The 22,745-nt window shown below is 43.3% G+C and overlaps 1 protein-coding gene and 1 non-coding gene across 3 annotated transcripts in view; both read left to right on the top strand.

Annotated features, from left to right (window-relative positions):
* The first annotated feature begins 10,759 nt into the window (after positions 1-10,759).
* DARS1 (aspartyl-tRNA synthetase 1) overlaps positions 10,760-22,745 on the top strand; it is a 64,604-nt gene continuing 52,618 nt past the window's right edge. The window contains exons 1-3 of one of the 2 annotated variants that reach the window (XM_040971513.1): positions 10,760-10,915; positions 13,030-13,087; positions 17,204-17,296. In XM_040971513.1, coding sequence (XP_040827447.1) covers positions 10,850-10,915; positions 13,030-13,087; positions 17,204-17,296 — 217 coding nt within the window. In that variant the 5' untranslated portion in view covers positions 10,760-10,849. The remainder of the gene's footprint in view (positions 10,916-13,029; positions 13,088-17,203; positions 17,297-22,745) is intronic. The other variant, XM_040971514.1, reaches the window with a different exon arrangement.
* LOC121150968 lies at positions 14,625-14,758 on the top strand. Its single transcript, XR_005883069.1, has one exon. It is a non-coding gene; the product is annotated as a small nucleolar RNA SNORA13 (small nucleolar RNA).

The following is a 22,745-nucleotide window of genomic DNA, read 5'->3' as shown; positions in this document are numbered from 1 at the left end:
ATTGTCCTTCCTGAATTGGCCAAACCTTGACTCTTTCTTTTTCTAAATTTCCTATTATGCCAACAGCATGTTACTCTACCGTTTGAAGCATCTGAGTCAGGTCTTTTTTTTCCCTCACAGCCCAAGGTATCCTATTTGTTTCAGCTGGTAAATAGAGAGCTAAGATTTGAATTAACGTAGGCAAGAAAGAAGTAACAGCTAAATTCAGCATGACATTAGGGCTGGAGCCAAAACAGATCTGCAAAGCAAAGAATTCAAAAAGCTTGGAGACTTACAAAAGGGCAAAAATAATTCCTCTTATGTGCGTTATCCAGAGTAGTCAAAGTCATGAAAATAGAAAAGAGAATAATGCGCGGTAAAGATTGCAAAAGGAGAATGAGTTATTGTTAAATGGTGTCTTAGTCTGTATTGTGAAGCAATGACAAAATGCCTGCGGTTTGCTGTTTTATGAAAAATTTAAAAAGGGGTCTGTTTGGTTCATGGTGTTGGTAGCTGGAATGTCCAAACAAGATGGTGTCTGACATCTGGCTGTGTCCCAATGTAGCAAAGAGAACATTCCAAAGGGGTGTGTATGTGAGTAAAACATCAGAGTGGGGAGGAATCAGGCTGACACTTCTATAATAACTACTCACATGTGAATTATCCTGGTCCTGTGAAAACTGCATTAATCCCCTGTTGAGTGTGGTATTCCATGATTGATTACTCTTCATTGGACCCTCACTACCTTACCACCACCTATACTGGAGCTTTAATGCATGAATTTTTGGGGGTATAAACTACATCTAAACCATAGCACATGGTATGGAGCTTCAGTTTTTAGAAATTTTTAAAATTTCATGCACATAAAAAGTGACTTCTGTATTAAAATAACAAATCTAATTTTGCTCTCAAGACTAATCCCATCACAACTATTATGAAGGCAAGGGGAAAACAGGAGGCAGAATTCCCTAAATGTGGGATGCTAAAAAGCAGCAGGTCAGTGGTAACCTACCTGAGAGGTATGAATGCTGAGAAACAATCTAATTTGTACCACGGAAACCTCAAAGGACTCAGGACAAGCAGCACCTGGCATCTCTGCATGTTACACTGAGGAGCAGGTGTTTAAAGAAGACATATTTGGGAAATGTACATGAGAAGACTGATCCCTGATCCTTCCCTATTCTACTGTTTTAGAAGGGTTGTCTCCCACCCCGACAAGACACAACTGTCTGGAAAGATTATAAGCACGGATATCTGACTTCAGGAAATGGTCACTGTACCAAAACTAGGGAAATTCAGTGATCACATGTAAATTGAATGCTGGCTATTCCCAGGACACAGGGAGGCAGGCCTTCATCCTTCAGGTAAGAAATAAAAAAAAAAAAAAAAGATTTGTTTGTCTATTTTGAAATTTTATTTTTGATGATTTTTACATAGGTGATTAGGGTGGGAAGCTTCAAGGGCTGGAGGAAAGTGGATGAGACCATTGCTTCCACATTCTGTTTTTTCCTTCCTGTATATAGGGACAAGAGGGAGACAAGCGGAGAAAAAAACACATCCAGCCTCCAACTGCCTCTGTACACTGAGATGTGGGACAACCATTGATGCTATACCAGGGTTCCCAATGTGGCGCATGTTCCGAAGGTCTGACTCAAGTGGTTTTGATAGTTCAACAGTTCTGAATTACTGCCAATCTCGCCACTCAAAGTATGATGGAATCTCTCCAGAATCCACTGGCTGACACAGTTCACCTTAGAGTCTCTATTTGCCTAGATATTCACTACCAAAGCTTGGCTGGAGTAGTTGATCAATTTGACCTGTCCTCCATCTTCTGTTGTGGTACCAGGTGTCCTCTGCAGGCTCCAGTATACTGCCATATTCTCCATGTGCATCTGGCTATGCTGTCCACTGCTCCATCCAAGCCACTGAGGAGGCTCGGCTCTGACATACGCACTCCACAGTCAGTCCATGGAACCTGCAATTCTTTCTGTGGTTCAAGTTCTGACTCCAGTGGTTCAGTTGTGGGGAATCCCCCCAATAAAACCTCATCTGAGGTGATCCCAGATCTGACTCCCATGTGTGTGCTTGCCAATATAGGGTGTAGCACAGTCCATTGCCCTAATTGGCCTACACGCAAACTGGTGGTTACTTGCTGGATCAGTTCTGTCTGCAGCCCTATCTTTTACGCAAAGCAATGGATGTTGCAGCCTAGCCCAGTCCTGCCCACCACACACTCAGCCTTCATGTAAACCAGCAGGAGTGAAGCCTAGTTGGAGCAACCCTGCCTCCTGTCCTTGGGCAGTATGAACAACAGATAGGTACATTCTGTCCCACATTCCATTCAGCTCTCATACATGTCAATGGGCATTGAAGCCTAGTTCAAAACAACCAGACCCACTATTTAGTACACACTGATGACAGTGGGTGTCACTCTCTGTCTTGCCATGCCTGTTCCTAGTCCTGGTTTTCAAGCTCACCAGTGGGAGTGGCAACCCAAGAGGAAGGTGCCTACTATTTCCCTAATGAGTCCACTTCCACATCTTGCACATCTGCAGTTTAGTTTGACAGAATTTGCCCCCAATGCCAGCATCTGTCAGCTGATGCTGCAGCAGAGCCCAACCAACCTACACTCACTCTGGCTTATGCATGCACCAGTAGGAATAGTCAGCCCAGCCTGGCTTTCCCCATGTTCAGCTCACTTGCAGGCCACAGGTGTTGTAGCCCTGTCCAGTCTAATCTGACCCCAATCCCAGCATTCACACTCGCCAGTGGGAATAGTGGCTCAGCAGTGGAGCCCTCAAGGCCCTTCTACTGAGCTTACCCTCCTGCCCCTGACTCTCATGTGTGCTGGTTGGGTACTGTGGGCCAGACTGGCATGGCCCGCCTCACCTCGGCATTTGTCAGTGGGTGCTGTAGCCTGGCCCAGCCTGCCCACCCCAGCTTCAGTTCATGCTGGTGGGGGCTACAGCCCAGCCCAGCCCAGTCAATCTCTAGTCCCAGCCCTAATGTAAACTGGCTGGTATTGCGGCCCAATCCAGCACGTCCCACACATCATCCTGGTTCTCAGATCTGTCAGCAGGTGACATGAACTGGCCCAGGCTGGCTTGTCCAGTCCTGAACCAAATGTATGCCAGTGGGTACCATAACCTGGCCTGGTCTGGACTGCTCCCTATCTTGGTTCTTGCACTCATCTGCAGGGATTGCGTCCCAACAGAGGAGTTCCCCAAAATCCTCCATCAGAACCCCTCCAAATGCCAGATCTTGCATATACTGGTGGGTTCATGTTCCAACCCTACTTAGTCTACCTCCTGTCCTAGCAAGAACAGTGGCCTTTCCTGACCAGCCCTCACACATTCCTAGTCCCAACTCTCATTGGCGGATGCAGCAACTGGATCCTGCTCAGTCCACTCTCATCTCTAGCTTGAGCAAACCAGCAGGTGTGACAGCCTAACCTGGCATGACCTGTGCTCCAGCATGGCTTCTTCACTTTCTAACTGAACTAAGATTTGCTCAGCCCTTCCTGGTTCATGCCCTTCCAAGACACACTTGCCAATGAGTGGATCTACCTTGCCCAGCCTGTCTAACCCAGGCCTGAAGCACCTGGAGCTATGACCCACTAAGGGAGTTTCCCAACTTCTCCTGCTTGGGCCAATTTCCAGACCCATATCTCACACTTGCCAGCAGGTACTTGGCCCTTACCCAGCATAGCCTGCCCAATCCATCCTGGCTTTTTTTTTTTTAAGATTTATTTATTTTTATTGCAAAGTCAGATATACAGAGAGGAGGAGAGACAGAGAGGAAGATCTTCCCTCCAATGATTCACTCCCCAAGTGAGCACAACAGCCAATCTGAAGCTGGGAACCAAGAATCTCTTCTGAGTCTCCCACACGGGTGCAGGGTCCCAAGGCTTTGGGCTGTCCTCGACTGCTTTCCCAGGCTACAAGTAGGGAGCTGGATGGGAAGTGAAGCTGCCAGGATTAGAACCGGTGACCATATGGGATCCCGGCAGGTTCAAGGCGAGGACTTTAGCTGCTAGGCCACGCTGCCAGGCCCCATCATAGCCTTTGTATGAGCCAGTGGATTTTGCAGCCTGGCCCGCCCCACACCCTGTTTTAGGGTGCACATGTGGGTGCTGCAGCTTGGACCTGCTCAGCTTGTTCCCAGCCCCTGTACCTGTGAGTTTTGTTGGATTCCATGATCATGCCTAGCTTAGCTCATCACCACCCCAGCTCTTAAACTAGTCAGGGGGACTTGCACTTCCACAGGGGTAGGCCGACAGAATATACTCCTGGACCTGGTTCTCTTGCATGCTGGTTAGTGTCATGGCCCAGCCTAATGTGACCTGTCCCCTGTTCCGACATTGTCAGGTACTGGCATCTAGCACTGCCATACAGGCCGCATGTGGGCTTTTATGTGGGCTGGCATGTGTTGGTCAGCAGCGTGCCATGCTAACAAGCCCAGCTCAGGTCTCCCATGTGGGCTGGTGCATCCATCTGACCCATAAAGGCCTTCCGGTCTCACCTTTCCAAACCACCAGGTCTCAGTCCCCTAGCTTACCAGCAAGTACAGTGGCCTTGTCATTGGGAGTTCCTCGGGAGTCATTCCTCACCTACAACATACTCCCCCGGCAGTGCTTCCTACCCCGTATCCCTTTGCTCCATTCTGTAATCAATCTATAATTCTTTTATTTTAAATAAGATTTATTTATTTATTTATTTATTGCTTGCAAAGTTAGATATATCGAGAGGAAGAGAGGCAGAAAGGAAGATCTTCCATCCTATGACTCACTCCCCAGGTGACCACAATGGCTGGTGCTGCACCGATCTGAAGCCAGGAGCCTCTTCCGGGTCTCTTCCAGGTGTCTTCCATGGGTGCAGGGTCCCAAGGCTCTGGACTGTCCTTGACTGCCCTCCCAGGCCACAAGCAGGTTGCTGGATGGGAAGTGGAGCAGCCAGGACCAGAATCAGCACCCACATGGGATCCCAGCAAGCTCGAGGCGAGGACCTTAGCCACCAGGCTACCGCACCGGGCCCTAATTTAGCATTCTTGTGCCCAAGAGCACATGAGTTTTTTAGCCCAGCCCTCAAAACCCAGTGGGCGGTGTGCTGTTTCAGAGCTCTGCCCACCCACAAGAATCGCAAGCTGCTGGCACATGTGCTGGCCTGGAGCCTTACCCTTCCACACACCCAAGATCCAGACCCATTGAAGATCTCCAGGCCTGACATACCACACACCAGGGCAGCGAGCTGACCTGAGGCTCATTCCTCCCCTCCCCTCATCTTGTCCTGGGCCAAGCGCATTGGGAAATTCCCAGGTTTGCTCCACCTGCCTAGAGGTGAGCTCCCAGGTCCTCAGATGTCCCACCCCTAGTACTCCTCTGACCCAAGCCCACATCCCCCAGGGGCCAATACTGGCACCGAGCAGGAGCTTCTTCCAGTTCTCCCACATGGGTGCAGGGTTCCAAGGCTTTGGGTTGTCCTTGACTGCTTTTCTAGGCCAGAAGCAGGGAGCTGGAGGGAAAGTGGAGTTGCCGGATAACAAAACAGGGCCCACATGTGATCCCAGTGCATGCGAGGCAAGGACTCTAGCCACTAGGCTACCATGCCAGGCACTCAAAAGGGTTTTTGCTGAACAGCCTGACCAACCAAAGCAAAATATCTAAAGACAGTGACACATGGGGTTGCTATTAATATTGTCCAAGCAGATCATGATACAGTAAAACTCAAACTTTACAAGCCACATGCAAGGGTGCTGTGTTTCTAATCAGTTCTTCAGTTCTCTTTTTAATGTTAGCAGACTATCATTGCTTCACAATGTACATCTCTAATTCAGATCATAGATAATGAAAACAAGACTGAACAATTAAAAGCACCATGTGAAAAATTGAGTATATAGGGGCCCAGCACAGTAGCCCAGTAGCTAAAGTCCTCGTCTTGCATTTTCTGATTACTGACCCAGCTGCTCCACTTCCCTTCCTGCTCCTTGTTTGTGGCCTAGGAAAGCAGTAGAGGATGACCCAAGCCCTTGGGATCCTGTATCTGCGTGGCTTCATGTCAGTTTAGCTCCAGCTGCTATGGCCACTTGGGGCGTGAATCAGCAGATGGATGATCTTTTTTTCTGTTTCTCCTTCTCTCTGTAAATATGACTTTTCAATAAAAATAAATAAATCTTTAAAAAAAGAAATTGTCTTTTTAGAGAGCACTTTTTGTAGATCTAATTATTATTTCTTGGAAAAAGTAGAGTTACAGCAAAAAGAGTAAAGAGGGAGAGAGACAGAGAGAGATCTTTCATCCACTGGTTCACTTCCCAAATGGCCACAACAGCCAGGGCTGGGCCAGGCCAAACCTTAGAGCCTGGGACTCCGATCTGGTCTCCTAACCAGGGTCAAAGCACTTGGACTATCTTCTGCCATTTTATCAGGTGCATTAGCAGAAAGCTGGATCAGAATCGAAGCAGCCAGGACTCAAATCAGCACCCATATGACCACCACTGGCTCCATGAGTTTCTTTTTTTTCTAGGAGAAAAAGAATCATTCAAAAGATTACAAATCACAATGATGTTTTACATGTCTCAGTAGTATCACCCCAAATGCAGTCAGCAAGCAAGCCATCTATCTGGTCTACTTGGATGGTTTAAGATGGACATGTTGGTAGTTGACAGAATACCACATTGATTCCTGTTAACACAGGAACACAAAATAAGCAAGGCCAAGTTCAAGGGTGATTAATTTAATTGATAAAACTGCAAAAAGTCAGTTTTAGATTTAGACAGTTTATTACTTACACTGAGAAAAGAAGGATAAGCCATAGGGGCAAGCTTTGTCCCACATGCCAACATGGAGTACACTAAAACAAAATGATCCAGATTAGTGCCACGTGAGTTGCAGAGCACACCCTTGCTGAAGGGCCATGACTAGGCTCCAGCTACGCAATTTGTACTCTGCAGTTACACTGGGATAAGAGACAAGGAATTCTGTACCTTATCAGAACCCTGGAGGTGATGAGGGAGCAGCCCAAGACAGCCTCCAAGGGAGACAGTGAAGGGAAGCGAAGACAATCTCCCATTCTCCTGTGTTCCAGAAAGATCACAAGGGATCTATCACACTCAGATCAGCCGTGGCTTTGCCCATTCTGCAAGATACCCGGGACAACATGGTGCAGCTATTCCCCTGGAGTTGCTTGATCTTTGAGATAAGACTATCTTGCTGCAGAAATCTAAAAGAGACTTCTACAATCACGTCCCCAGTCCTGCCTCCCCTGTTAGAATGGCAAATCCTCAGGAGTATGACAGATTAGCGTAAACCTTAAGTAGCTGATATTTGATAGAGTCTATCATCTTCCTGTTTCTACCAGTATGACTGCTACAGAAACCAGACCGACACAGGAAGTAGATAGTAGACCACTGCACATTCAAGCTAAGTGACGAGAGTGGTGGATTCATAAATGCCCAGGCACACTATTGTGAACCTTTATGGCAAATACTACTTTCCATTACTACAGGAGAGAGTGCCAAGAAGCAAGAGTACATATTTAGCCCTATTCCTGAATAAGAATAATCTATCAAGAGAGTCAAAAATAGATGAAAAGTGGTTGGAGAAGTCACAGAGACAGATGGAAAGACGAGGTTTGTCTAGCAGGGAGATAGCAGAGAAGGTTTATATTCAGATGTCTGACCATCATTTTGCGAGAGGAGTTAGCCTTGGGTAGTAGGCAGTTAGGGTATTCTGGGTCCCCAAGTCATTTTTCCTCAAATATAAAAGAGTATTTTCCCCACCATGTCTTGGATTCACCTGAGCACCTCTCTTCCAAGGGACAAGGGTGATATTAGCATATCAATTGCCCACCTGAAGCATTAGCCATTATCTCCAGCCATTGTGTGGGAGGGCCTCAGGCTGGTCTCCTCATCATTGAAAAGAGGACTGGAGAAAGTACTCCTATTCCCAAGGCCAGGAATGTCCAGTGTCTGACACCTGTCTGGTCTGTTGCCCCAAAGCCAGATACCAGGGGGACCAGAAATTTTGTTTTGTCCTTGGAGAGCCCCTTTGAAGTAAACCTTTAAAGGTGTTTTCCCCACCATTAATATGGGTCTCTTTTTTCTCCACTTTTCCTCCTGCCACTATGGCAGGGGGTAAGAGTCCTTTCTATCTCAGAGCCCCCTCCCTACAAGTTCATATGTCAGGACTATTTCTATTAGAAAGAATAGGGCCTGGCGGCATGGCCTAGTGGCTCAAGTCCTCGCCTTGAATGCCCAGGATCCCATATGGGCACCGGTTCTAATCCCGGCAGCTTCACTTCCCACCCAGCTCCCTGCTTGTGGCCTGGGAAAGCAGTCAAGGACAGACCAAAGCCTTGGGACCCTGCACCCACGTGGGAGACCTGGAAGAAGTTCCTGGATCCTGGCTTCGGATCGGCATAGCATCAGCCATTGTGCTCACTTGGGGAGTGAATCATTGGATGGAAGATCTTCCTCTCTGTCTCTCCTCTTCTCTGTATATCTGACTTTCCAATAATAATAAAAAAAAAAAAAGAATAAAAGCTTTAAAAATTTGAAGATGAAGCAGCTTCACAGCCTCCATCTATGTTCGGATGCTGTTAGCATAATAAATTATACATTTATTAATGGAATGCCTTTGTGATCACAAACATGTATTATTGCTCCCTCAGGAATGATTCAATGTCCAAACCCTATAAACTCGGGAATGGCACTTGAGCAGGACCCTCAGAGCATGGCCCACATCGGGGACCTGGGATAAGTGGGAGACTGGGTGGGGCTTCTCCTTTTATCTCCCCCTTTACCCCAGATACAAAAAAAAAAGTGGAAATAATAGTCTTACCGACTTTCCTGTAGCCCTTGAACCTTTGTGCCCTAATTTAAAGATTGTTAAAAAAAGGCATGAAAATAAATAAGTATTTTAATTAAAAAAAACTCAGGAATGGCTATGTGACATTTTTTGACTAATGAAATAGGAGAAGATTGTATGATGTGTCACTTTCAGAAAGCCAGTTTCAGAGCTAGGATCTCTTCCTGTCTCTGTGATCACAAAAACATTTGTCAAGATGTGGTATTAAGAATAGAAAGATAGTAGTAAGAACAGAAACAGAGGCCAGTGTGGTGCTACAGCGGGTAAACCTGCCATCTGGCACCCAACTTCCCATGTGGACACCATTCGGCATTCTGGCTGCTCTCATTTGATCAGCTCTCTGTAGATGCACCTGGAAAAACAGCCCAGGATGGCCCAAGAGTCCCACACCACGCTGGAGACCTGGGAGAAGTTCCTGGCTCCCGACTTCAGATGGGACCGGCTCTGGCTGTCACCACCATGTGAAGGAATGAAGCAGTGGCTAGAAGACATCTCGGTCTCTATGTAAATCTGGTTCTCAAATAAAATTAAATCTTTAAAGAAAAAAAAGGTAAAAAGGAACTTTCAAAAACTAGATGCTTGTAATTACTGATCAATTAAATGGGGACAAAATTTTATCCCACCTACAGAGAATAAGCTATATGAGAGTAGCTTCCTGTTACTGTATCCCAAGACCCAAAATGAGGGAGCTTGTAGACTTTTCATTTGTTTTTTTGTTTTTGATCTTTTATTTGTTTGGTGTGTACCTGAACCCTTTGACAAGCATTAGCTAAACCACTTTGTGTGAATCTAAGGCAATAATACAAGCAGAAAAAATTTGATGGAGTTCAAACGCTGGCAGAGCAAAGAATATTAAATCAAATCCCCTACATCACTACTCATTTTGATAAGACACTCATTAATCGCAGCGTTTTTTTAAAAAAAAGTCTAACGTGAGAAAGATTTGTTCATTGAACAACCCAAGCCAGTCCCTGGCAACCAAGTACGCTTGCGTGGGTCTTGGATGTTGCTGTGGTTGTATCTACACCCCGCGGATCACGTAGGTACTGAGACCCCATAGGACCCCAGGAGCCACCCCATCGGACCCCAGGTGCCACCCCATCGGACCCCAGGTGCCACCCCATCGGACCCCAGGAGTCACCCCATAGGACCCCAGGAGTCACCCCATAGGACCCCAGGTGCCACACCATCGGACCCCAGGAGTCACCCCATAGGACCCCAGGAGTCACCCCATAGGACCCCAGGTGCCACACCATCGGACCCCAGGAGCCACCCCATCGGACCCCAGGAGCCACCCCATCGGACCCCAGGAGCCACCCCATCGGACCCCAGGAGCCACCCCATAGGACCCCAGGAGCCACCCCATCGGACCCCAGGAGCCACCCCATCGGACCCCAGGAGTCACCCCATCGGACCCCAGGTGCCACCCCATCGGACCCCAGGAGCCACCCCATCGGACCCCAGGAGCCACCCCATCGGACTCCTGGGTCCAACACACAGAGCAACGTGCCTTCTAAGAGAACTCTGACCCCAAGAAGAGTGAAAGCAGGGAGGTCCGACGAAGGACAAACCGAGACCGGACCTTGGGTGGATGTTTTATTGACTAGTCTTCATTACGGGAGCAATCAGAAGGACTGGGAAAAGGACAAAGCAGGAATGACAGCTGGGATGAGGACAGATGCCATTTAACACCCGGAACCGACAGCACCAAGACACTCTGGGATCCCGCGGCTTAGGGTAAATCCCGCGATATTGCCTCGAATTCCCGAGGGCCGCGCCCGCCTGCGCGGAGCGCTCCCGCAGGGGCGGGGCTGGCGGCGGTTCGCGCGGACCCTCGCCGCGTCGTGCTCTGAGATATCGCGACAATCTAGGCTCTCGCGATCTCTCCGCAGCCCACGCCGCACGCGGAGGTTGCTGGGCCGGGAGGGCGGAGACGGGGCCGGAGGGAGAAGCTTGCGCTACGGAAGCCTGCAGGGGAGAGCAGGGTCTGCTGCCCGATTTGGGGTCGCGATGCCCAGTGCCAACGCCAGCCGCAAGAGTCAGGAGAAGCCGCGGGAGATCCTGGACGCGGCCGAAGTGGGTTTCCTCCTTCCGTCCGCGCTGAGGGAGGGCGGGGGTGCCGCGTGCGGGGGGGTCCCTGGCAGTTCCTGGCTGACCGGCCGTGGGGCTGGGGCTGCCCCCATGCCTAGGGCTACTGCGGAGGCTGGGGGTCGGGGGGCGTGCAAGCACCAGCTGCCCCGGAAGGAGGAGAGGCCCCACTTGAGCCTCTCGGGGTCAGGCACGTCCTGCACGTAGCGCTCCTTGGCCCGGGTGCATTTCCATGTTACCTAGCGGGTGCTAAGCAAGCCTTCCTTTTCCTAAAGCTTTGGCTGGGGATTGACGGCTCTTCTGCCCCCCCAAAACCACACCGTCTGCCAGATTGCTGAGTGACCCACTTTGCATGTGGCAGCATTAAAGGGCACCTGTCGTTTAATTTCCTTTTGCCCTCACGAGTAAGGGAGCTTGAAGTTTGCGAGACACCACATGTGAGATCGCTTGCCCCCGAACCCCGTGATTAAAATAACATCCAGTGATTTTTTTCACTGCTTTTCAAAAATGGAAGTTTAAAACCAAGGAGATTGTGTGTGTTGTCATGACATTGACATCCGCTTAGCCTTGCGTGGCCTCTGGTTTTCTTTTGAACAATTGTGAACTTGGGTTAAACTATACATGAAGTAGCTTATCTGGGGATACTAAAGGGAGTGTCTGAATAGCACCAAATAGAAGGGGGCGGGCTCTTCTCTGCATATCTTTGACCTATTAGTACTGCTTTCAGGCCTCATTGTGCCACTGTATGTCTCTTGTGCCCAGGTTAACCTGGTCTTTAAAGTGTGCTTTGTATTTGGGGGAAAAAAGCCAGGTAGGCACCTGAATGTTTTTTGGTTTGTTTTGCTATAGGTACAAAATCCGATATGCTCCAGATGCAAAGGAGAGATTCCAACAGTTAGCTATGCAGTAAAATAAACTGATTTTGCCATACTCATCTTGGGTTACCTTTTAAGAATCTAAGGAAGTTATTATAATTATTTTTAAAACATTTATTTTTATTGGAAAGTCAGATTTACAAAGAGTAGGAGAGGAAGGAAGATCTTCCATCTGCTGGTTCACTCTCCAAATGGCTGCAGTGACTGGAACTGAGCCCATCTGAAGCCAGGAGCCAGGATGCAGGGGCCCAAGGCTTTGGACTGTCCTGGACTGCTTTCCCAGGCCACAAGCAGGGAGCTGAAAGGGAAGTGGAGCAGTTGGGACACAAACCGGCACTCATATGAGATTCTGGCCCTTTCAAGGGGAGGATTAGCCAACTGAGGTATCACCCTGGGCCCTCTGTTTATTCTTGATTTTATGAATTATATGAACCAGCAGTGTATCCTTCCACATACATAGGTCTAATGATATTAAAAAAAAATACTGTGGCAAAGTTATGTGATTTTTATAGCTAGAAGGATCTTGAGATAATTTTATTAGTAAAGTAAGATTAGAGGCCATGTACCTATTTTAATAGATAGTTTATTAATAGTCTAAAATCCAAGTCTCCTGTTGCCTGTTCCTTATTTTAAATCTGTAACAAGAGATATTATTGGGTTGTCACTTTTGAGTGCTTATAACCTGATGCCCTGAAAGCCGGTTTTTAGATACTGGAGCTGGTGATTTTTTTTTGATGATATTTTACAGAAGGAAAGTTGCAGTTGATATCCAACATTCCCAGTTTCTAGAAACTGTGAATGTCTGAGGTTCAACAGCTTACCCGAAACATTGATTCTTTAAACATCTTTTCCTGCAATAGTTATAAAATGGTGATATTTCATCCCACTTCCTTCACAGAGGAAACTTATATTCCTGTTTTGAAATCTTTTGATCTCTTTTTTAAAGAAAGTAGTTTAGATGTTGTGCATGTGTGTAGATTTTATGAGACTGTTATGTATCGTATATCTATCCAGGAGTGGTGATCTCCAAAAGCAACTAGAAACTGGGTGATTTTTTTTTCTTTATAGAGTATTTATGTAAATGGATGGCAGATTTCCACATTTTGAAGCTACTGATTTTGAAATATTGCTGAAGGTTAAATCTGGCTCGTTTTTATATTTTGTTACTATGTTTGCACTTACTTTGCTACTAATGTTTAATTAAAATCATGCAAACTTCTTTTGTAGGATTATGCTAAGGAGAGATATGGAATATCTTCAATGATACAGTCACAAGAAAAACCAGGTCAGTAGCTAACTGATAAGAAATAAATCCTTTTTTTTTCTCATTCCAAGAAAATTTTTAATGAGGTTTTAAGTAAGAGGGCTGGTGTTGTGGGTCAGCGTGTCAAGCTTTCACCTACAATAGTGGCATCCCGTATGAACACTGGTTCATGTCCAGCTGCTCTCCCACCAGTACATCTGTGAAAAGCAGTAGAATATGGCCCAGGTACTTGGGTCCCTGCCAACACCATGGGAGACCCAGCTGGACTTTCAGGGGCCTAGCTTCAGCCTGTCCCTACCCAGCTGTTACCACCATTTGAGGAGCAAACTCAAGAATAGAAGATTGCTCTCTCTCTCTGTATCTCTATCTTTGTAACTCTGACTTTGAAATAAATAAATTAGTCTTTAAAAAGAGAAATTTTAGGAGCCAGCATGATGGCTAAGATGGCTAATCCTCAATCTACAAGTACCAGCATCTTATGTAGGCACCTGTTTGTGTCTTGGCTGCTCCACCTCTGATCCAGCTCCTTGCTTACTTATGGCTTGCAAAGTCAATGTACAAAAGGGTGGTCCAAAGGCTTGGGACCAGGGACCCTACACCTTCATGGGAGGACGAGGCTCCAGATTCTGTTTCTGGCCTTCGATCAGCTCAGCTCCTGCCATTGCAGCCATTTCAGGAGTGAACCAGAGGAAAGAGAATCTTTCTGTCTGTCCCTGCTTCTCTCTAAATCTGTCTTTGCAATAAAAATAAAATCTTTTTAAAATGAAATTTTAAGTAAGATTGAGATAATTAAAGGCATGATGCTGCAAAAACTGAAATGACATTAATAACCCAAGTAGATGCCATACCCCTTGTAAAGAGGTCTCTGTTTAAATAATTGAGAAGCAAATGGGTGAAGTGATACTGTAGATTTGGTGACACATTTCAAAGGGTAGGTGCTTTTTAAAATATTGCTAAATAATTAGGTAAAAGGTTTAACTCTTGGGATAAAGAAAAGTTGTTAATAGTGGTAAATGCCTTCATCACTTGCTTTTTTTTTTTTGGCATGCTTTATTGACACTGTCATCATTTCTGTACCTTTCTTAACATCTGACTAGTTTGGGTTATTATTTATCAGACTTCTGTTCTGCTTGTCTCTTTTCCAAAAATCTTATTTTTCTATCCCATCTTTAAAACATCCTCAAATTCTAAGCCAAGCTGAAAGATAAGAAACTGAATCTCACAAGGCAGGAAAGCATATACCAGACCTGGAATACAAGAACCAGGTTTATCTGATCCTGGAGTCCGTTTGTCTTTGCACCCCTTTGAGGCCTAAGGTTGAGCAATAACCTAAAACTCAGTTCCCTGTCCCCTCACATTTTGCTTATTTTTACCTGAGTATCTTAAGAATGAAACTATTCTTAGACTCTAGTCTGTCTTTTCTTATTACAACTTTCTTTAAAAAAAAAAAGAGTTTCATCTTCATGCTTCTTTGAAATTGCTTTTATTCATGTTAATTGGCTCTGACCTGTATTCTTTTGAGGAAGGTTGCTAAGATTTATTCTAAAAGGGCAGTGTTGGCCTTCGTGTTGCCCATTTGCCTTTGGAAACTGGCGAACGTGGTGTCAAGGAGGGCGTACATTGACTGCTTGGCAGCCTTTTCCAGCCCGGAGATTCCGTATCTCTGGTGAAGGATCTGCACAAGTGACAGTTGAAGCTAAAAAAAAAAAATCATTACCATAAATCAAGCATTATTTTGTCATAGTTAATGATGTTTCAGACCATTTGATGTTATAATAAATGCTGATGACCTAAAATCCGTGCTGTGCCTCTCAATTTTGATGTCTTAAAATCATCGTGATGTCATAAACCATTATGTTGCTCTAATTGTAATGTCATAAACCGCCATTCACATGTTTTAATCAATTATGATATAAGCTAACCATTTTAATGTTTTGAATTCTTACATGAGGGCCCAGCGCTATAGCGTAGTGGTTAAAGTGCTCACCTTGCACACACTGGGATCCCACATGGGCGCTGGTTCTAATCCCGGCGGCCCCACTTCCCATCTAGCTCCCCGCTTGTGGCCTAGGAAAGTGGTCGAGGACGGCCCAAAGCCTTGGGACCCTGCAACCCATGTGGTAGACCCGGAAGAGGTTCCTGGCTTTGGATTGGCTCAGCTCCAGCCATTGCAGCCACTTGGGGAGTGAACCATCAGACGAAGACCTACCTCTCTGTCTCTTCTTTCTGTATATCTGCCTTTCCAATAAAAATAAATAAATCTTTAAAAAAAAATTCTTATGTGATACCACATTCAGTTGTAAAGTCACAAAAATGATAGTTATAAGCCAGTATTATGCTATAAACCATCGTGATTTAATAGTCAAACATAATTCATGACAACCATTATGACTTAACCTGGTATCATTTCTTACTTGTGATGTCATGAGCATTTGTGTTGTCAAGAGCCAGTTATTGTGATGTCATATTCAACTGCAATGTCATAAACCTACCATTGTGAGATTATAATCAATCATGATGTCATAAAACATGTTTGTGATAGTTTTATGTAAAAAGTATTACTTGGTTCAAAACAACATGTTGGTGCCATAAACCTACCATTGTGATATCATAATCAACCGTTGTGTTGTCATGATGAATTTTGAAGTCAAAATCTATTATGACATCATAAACCCAGAATTGTTATGTCATACACCTTTATTGTGATGTCATGTCAAGATTTCAATGCTATAAAAGCAACATAATGATATATTAACTGATGTCATAGACAGTTGGCTAGAAATCTATTGTGATCACATAAAAATTATTGTGATGTTATAAGCTGCCGTTGTGATGACATTAAAATCCTTGTGCTGTCATAATGGATGGGGGATGGAAACATGGTGTTAGGGAAAGAGAGGGGAGAGAGATCTTCTGTCACCAGTTTACTCTGCACATTCTGGCTGGGCCAGGCCAAAGCCAGGAGTCAGAAATACATCCTGGTCTGCCATGTGGGAGCTGGGACAAAGTATGTGTGTGCTCTTCCATTATCTTCCCAGATAACTTTGCAGGGATCTGGTTCAGAAGTGAAGTAGCTGAGGCTTGAACCTGCTCCAATTTGGAATGTTGACATCATAGGCTGCGTCTTAACTGGCAAGGTTTTTTTTTTTTTTTAGTAGACACCCATAAATGTATTTTAAGACCTACCTCTAAGAAGACTGGTTTTTATGTTTTGGAATTAATACATATTCACATTGATTTTATTGCCATTTTAGATGTGGTTTTACTACATGATTATAAAATCACTTTTACTTCTTTTTTTCCTATTTTGTTGGAAAAATATATGAAATTAAAAAAAAATCAAACTAGTTTTCTAAGAATTCAAGTGAAGTATTTCAGTCATCATTTGCATCCCTAGATTGGATTTAGGGGGTTCAGGCAGCATCTTAAGGGGTTCCTTTACCCTTGGCAGCTTCTTCTAAGATATCAACAATTGGCCGCATTTTCTTGTCTTGACACTCATGCTAAATGGGACAGAAGGTAGCTGCAAATCCTGAGCTTATATCATCTCACCCAAAAGAAGAGGGCCTGGATACATCACTTGCAGACCCGGGAATGACTTCCTAGAGAGGGACTTTGTGCATCTCCCAGTGTAAGGGTACATACTCTAACTATGTCATGAGGAATGTGGCACTAGGACAGCTTTCCAGGCTAGCTAATTTATATGCTATGTCAGGCAAGCAAAACTACTGTGTCTACTTAGGGATGAGCAGGTAAGGGCAGGCTATGTTTGACCTTCAAAATCTTTCAGGTGTTTGGCAGATTTACATTTTCAAGCTGCCCCTGCCTACATTACAGACTGTTGCAGAAGGGGTCAGAGATTGTTAGATCTCTCACACTGTTGCTAGAATTTAAGAGATAATAGTTCGTGTCAAGGTAGTAACAGTGAAGAGAAAGAATTGCATGGATTCTACAGATAAATTTGGAAAGTTTAATTTACAAAACTTGAGAATTACATATGGAAAGGATAAAGGAAAAAGTGTCATCAAGGATTGAGATTTATTTAGAATGCTACCAAGTGCTTATGCTAGCTGCCAGGCAGAAACAGGTATATCATTGTAAATTCTGAATTTAGAATTGTTTTACCGTTTTTCACAGATCGAGTGTTAGTTTCGGTTAAAGACTTGACCGTACAAAAAGCTGATGAAGTTGTTTGGGTGCGTGGGAGAGTTCACACAAGCAGAGCTAAAGGTAAGTTTAATGTAGTAGTTACAGCCCTTTTGATAAAAGACCTGAGTATTTTTGTCTTGCAAATTCCTAACAGATTAAAGTACATCTTTAGAAATGGAACAACATAAGCATAATTATCTCTGTTAAGTTACTATGCCATGGTTAATCAGTTTTGAATTCTTGTAAAATATTGTTAAGGACAGCTTGACCGCAAAGACTAATGAAGTGTAAGACTTATTGGTGCCTTTCTAGCATCTCTTAAAAATTTAATTATTTGAGCAGAGAGATAAGGCTAAGACATTGGGCTGTTGAATATGGAAGCCACTGATCATACATATGTGTTTAAGTTTTGATTCAAATGCAACAGTTTTGTCACACTAGCTGTGATTTGGAATGTGGCTAGTGGCTTCCATTTGGGATGGAGAGCACAAATATAAAAGTTAAGTCATTTTGAACGGTGCAAGGATTTAGTGTGAGCTATACAGAAGAAACACTAGGATAATTTAGATGAACCTTGGATTCTTATGAAAAGTTGGTCTAACCTAATATTCAAAGTTATATGAAGATATTAGTGATGCTTGTATTATTTTATATGTTCATATTTCTCACACACTGTTTCACATTTGATCATCCCAAACAAAATAGGGAAAATAGGTATTGGTGTTCTACTTGATAAAAACAAAAAGACTGAAGTTAAGAATGATGATGTTATACCAATGTCTCAAAATAATTGTTACAGTATGCACAGAATTCAGGGGCTTTCTATTATGTGGCTCTTTTTCAGACTTCTTTGTTTTTATATTTACCAAGTTAGAAAGTTTTGTAATAGTTTTTAAATAAATTTTATTGTAAAATTAGTATAAAGCTATTTCAGTTTGTAGGGAAAATGAAATTAATGGTTGATTTAAATATCTAAAAACATTGAAATCTATTCATAAGTTTTTTTCAGAATATACATTTTTTAAGAAACTTTTGAAGATTCTTTGTATACATGAATTTAAAATTTTTATTGCACCAAAATAAAGTTTTTAATTCTAGAAATTTCTGGAGCCGTCCCCATATGTGTTCATTGTTTTAAAAATTCTAGTATTTTTTACATCTGTCTCAGTCTCATATCCTGCCTGCACAAACATGAATATGTTGGACTTTAGGAACAGTACTGATAGTGTATAATACTAAGTTCCCTTGCATAGACTTGACAAAAGATAATCACATTGTATTATTATTCTTTATTTACTTTCCTTTATCCCATTAGACTGGGAACCTTTGCTGTTTCCAAATTGAGCATTTTGTTTCCTAATCAGTAACTTAGCAAATTTAAAAATAGAACACAAACTACATGTAAACCTTCACTATAATACTTACGTTCATACCCACTGCTCCATTTCGTTCTTTACATTTGTTTATCTTTCTTCTCAGCATTTAAAACACAAAACTGAGTGATATCTCCGACAGGTTTATGTTATGGGCATGTATATGTATCTCAATTTTTATTCTAAATTCTTGCCCCTACAGAGATAAGAATTTGAAGCCAAGGCACAAACAGTGACAAGTGAAAGTAGGACTTATTTAAAAGCAAGAGAGTGAATATACCTTCATTGGGCGGGGGTTGCTGGGAGGGGCTCCTGTATATAGTCATGAGTTTGTATTTGGAAAGAGTGACAGGAGGTCAGAGAAGGGCCCAGAAGCATGTGTATTAGTTCCTTATATGAAGTAGAGGGTGGTGCCCCAACTGAATAACAAACACAGTGGCGTTTCAAGTATAGCAGGCTCTGTGGTAATCAATAGTTCCAGCTTGTGGGAAAGTGGGCATACTAGATTGACAGTTGAGGGGGTGGGACTGTAGTCCATGACAATGCAGAAATTATGAGAAAATATTCCAGCACAACTATTCCTACCCAATTTTCTTGCCTAGTTCACCACATCAGTTATGATCGTGGACTTTGGCATTAGATTGAGCTATGTTAGAATACTGGGTTTGTATTTACTTGCATTTCATGGTAGATTTTGTATATATTTTTTTCCTATCGTAGGCTCATGCAAGGTAATACTGCTGTTTATTTTATTTCTTTTTTGATGCACAACACCCAGTAAAATCCCTAGCATATAATTGATGACTAAATTAAATACTAAGTGAGAGTTGTTTTATACAAATATAATAGAGCATTGTTGCCTAGGTCTTATAATTGACCTACATTAGCTTGAGATGATCAGGCAGATAGTTTAAGAAAGTAGAGACCATTATAAATCATCACACAAATAAAAGAAGTGTCATCTGCTCGTGGTTTTTTCAAGTTGTAACAAATAATTTTTGCCTTCCAAGTGATAGTGCTTGTCTAAAAATATGCAAAAATTGTAAAGAATTTAAAATGATCATGTAAGGTGATAATGTAGCTTAGGCATTTCTCCTGTGTGTGTATGATTCTGTTTCATAATTTAATGACTATATAGTATTTGTAGCATGGCTGTACTTATGTTTTTCCACTTGTGGAAGGTTTAATTTTAATTTACATTTCAATCATTGGTTAGAGTAAACTTTTTTTATACTATGCTAGCTATTTTTCACTTCTGTTGTACATTGTTTCTTCTTGTCATAACAGGTAGCAAAGAAGGTAGTAAAGACTATGGTTCCATGAAAAGGAATTTCGGAACCAACTTAAAGAGACTGCCACAGATTGAAAAAGAGTAGTTTGAGGATTAATAAAAATAACAGTGGTTAGTTGAAACACCTCAGACATGTTTAAATCTGTAACCTTGTAAGAATGCAAAGACAGGAGCCCGTTGCAGTGGCCCACTTGACTTATCCTTCTCTCACAAGCACCAGGATCCCATATGGACACCAGTCGTGTCCCATGTCCTGGCTGCTCCACTTTCTGATCCAGCTATCTCCTGATGACTTGGGAAAGTAGAGGAGGATGGCACGTTGGAGACTTGGAAGAAGCTCCTGACTCCTGGCTTCAGATCAGCTTAGTTCTGGTCATTATGGCCATTTGGGGAGTGAACCAGCAGATGGAAGATCTTTCTATCTTTCCTTCTCTGTAAATCTTCCTTTCTGGTAAAATAAATGAATCTTAAAATGGTTAAAGTCATTGCCTTGCACATGCCGGGATCCCATATGGGCACCGGTTCTAGTTCCATCAGCCCTGCTTCCCATCCAGCTCCCTGCTTGTGGCATGGGAAAGCAGTCAAGGACAGCCCAAAGCCTTGGGACCCTGCACCCACGTGGGAGACCTGGAAGAAGTTCCTGGTTCCCGGCTTCGGATCGGCACAGCACTGGCCGTTGCGCTCACTTGGGGAGTGAATCATCAGATGGAAGATCTTCCTCTCTGTCTCTCCTCCTCTCTTTATATCTGATTTTGTAAGAAAAATAAATAATCTTTAAAAAAAAAAAAGACAAAGTAACAAATATCTTGGGACCAAGGTAATTATATGGAAAACTGGCAAAGGGTTTTGTGTATAGATTATGTATCACTTGTCAACAAAATGCTAGATAAGATATGAGGAAGGTTCTGGTTAGAGAACTCTTCCAGCCTGTAAAATGAACAAAAAAATGTTAAAGTGTTGCCATTTGCCCCTAATAAATTATGCCTGCATGGATCATCAGTGAATGCTAACCTAGCAATGGAGACACAATCAGAAATAGTCTGCTCTTCAAAGAATACAACTACAGCTGTGGAATAGTCTTGCTCAAGCCATGCCTGAATTTGACCTTAGATATATTTACAAACATTGGACTTTCAAAGGAACGTGTGAAATGAAAAGGGATAGATTTATTGTAATCCAGTAGGGAACTACCAAGTAAAAACATCCTAGTTCCTTCAATAAATTTGAAAGGAGGACCCAGCATGGTGGCCTAGTAGCTGGGGTCCTCACTTTGCACATACTGGGATCCTATATCGGCACAGGTTCTAATCCTGGCAGCCCCGCTCACCATCCAGCTCCCTGCCTCTGGCCTGGGAAAGCAGTGGAGGACAGACAGCACAAAGCCTTGGGACCCTGCACCTGTGTGGGAGACCTGGAAGGGCTCCTGGCTTGGGATCAGTTAAGCTCTGGCCATTGCAACTGTCAGGAGAGTGAATCATTGGACAGAAGATCTTCCTCTCTGTTTGTCCTCCTCTCTGTATACCTGACTTTGCAATAAAAATAAATAAAATACATCTTTAAAAAATGAGAGTTGAAACATATGAATTAAACCTTAAAATTTAAGATATCTCTTATCACTTATTTATTTATTTGTTTGTTAGATTTATTTATTTATTCATTTATTTATTGTTGCGCTCCCCAAGTGAGCGTAACAGCGGATCCGAAGCCAGGATCCAGGAACTTCTTCCAGGTCTCCCACACAGGTGCAGGATCCCAAAGCTTTGGGCCGTCCTTGACTGCTTTCCCAGGCCACAAGCAGGGAGCTGGTTGGGAAGCAGAGCTGCCAGGATTAGAACCAGCGCCCATATGGGATCCTGGCGCATTCAAGTTAAGGACTTTTAGCCACTAGGTCACGCCATTGAAGCCCTGTAGGTTTTTTTTTTTTTTTTTTGTAAGGTATAACATTTGTATTGTCGGATGTTTGAATGTTAGCTGGATGTTTGAAAATTTTTAAAAATTCTTCAGAGGTTCATACTAAAATGTGTATAGATTAAATAATATGGTTACAGTTTGTGTTGGAACAGTACCAGAATTGAGGGAAAATGGGATGGGGTGAAGCTGAAATAGGAATGCCATAAGCTGATATTTATTGAAATGCAGTGGGATTATAGTTAATGATATTGTTGATGTATAATGGCCATTCTGGTCTTTCTGTATATTTGTATCTCAATACTTGTTTCTTTTGGCAATAAATACATTCTTCTTACCATGAAGAATGTTTTCAGCAGTGGAGATTTAAGCTGCCAATGACTCTTTCAAGCTTTAGCAATTCTACATAAAATATCATTTGAAAATAATGAGGCAGTTTAAAAAGTACATTAAGAGTAGTTTTCATCTGACTATTAAGAACAGGTGCTGATTTTTGTCTGATGTTTTCAAAATATAGTGGTTTTGAGTGATGCATGTACAATGAAAAATTTAGAGATACAGTTGATTCTCATTCATGTATTATGTATTTGTAAATACACATAAGTATATTTGCAGCTCTCAAAACAATGCTCATAGCATGTGCAGATCCGTAACATTTGAATTACCTAGTGTTTATATTTCCCACTAAAAAGCAGGATGTTTTCCTCCTTATTTCAGCTCTCATAAAATGGTAGCTTTACCTTCTTGCTACAACACCACCCCCTCTGTATTTTTTTCTGTTTATTTCAAAGGAATGGTAGTAACAGGGAGGCAAAGATGGAATGATCTCATCCCTCCCTAAATGGCTTCAACAGCCTGGCTGAGCCAGGCCACAGTCAGGAACCTGGAGCTCTATCTGGGTCTTCCATGTGGGTGACCGGGACTCAAATTCTTGGGGCATCTCCTGCTGTTTTTCCTG

This window comes from Ochotona curzoniae, unplaced genomic scaffold, assembly GCF_017591425.1.
Source record: "Ochotona curzoniae isolate NIBS_2020 unplaced genomic scaffold, NIBS_Ocur_1.0 contig_2210, whole genome shotgun sequence".
Taxonomy (NCBI): Eukaryota; Metazoa; Chordata; class Mammalia; order Lagomorpha; family Ochotonidae; genus Ochotona; species Ochotona curzoniae.
The sequence above is the reverse complement of the archived record's forward strand: the minus strand, read 5'-3'. Positions and strand labels throughout refer to the sequence as shown.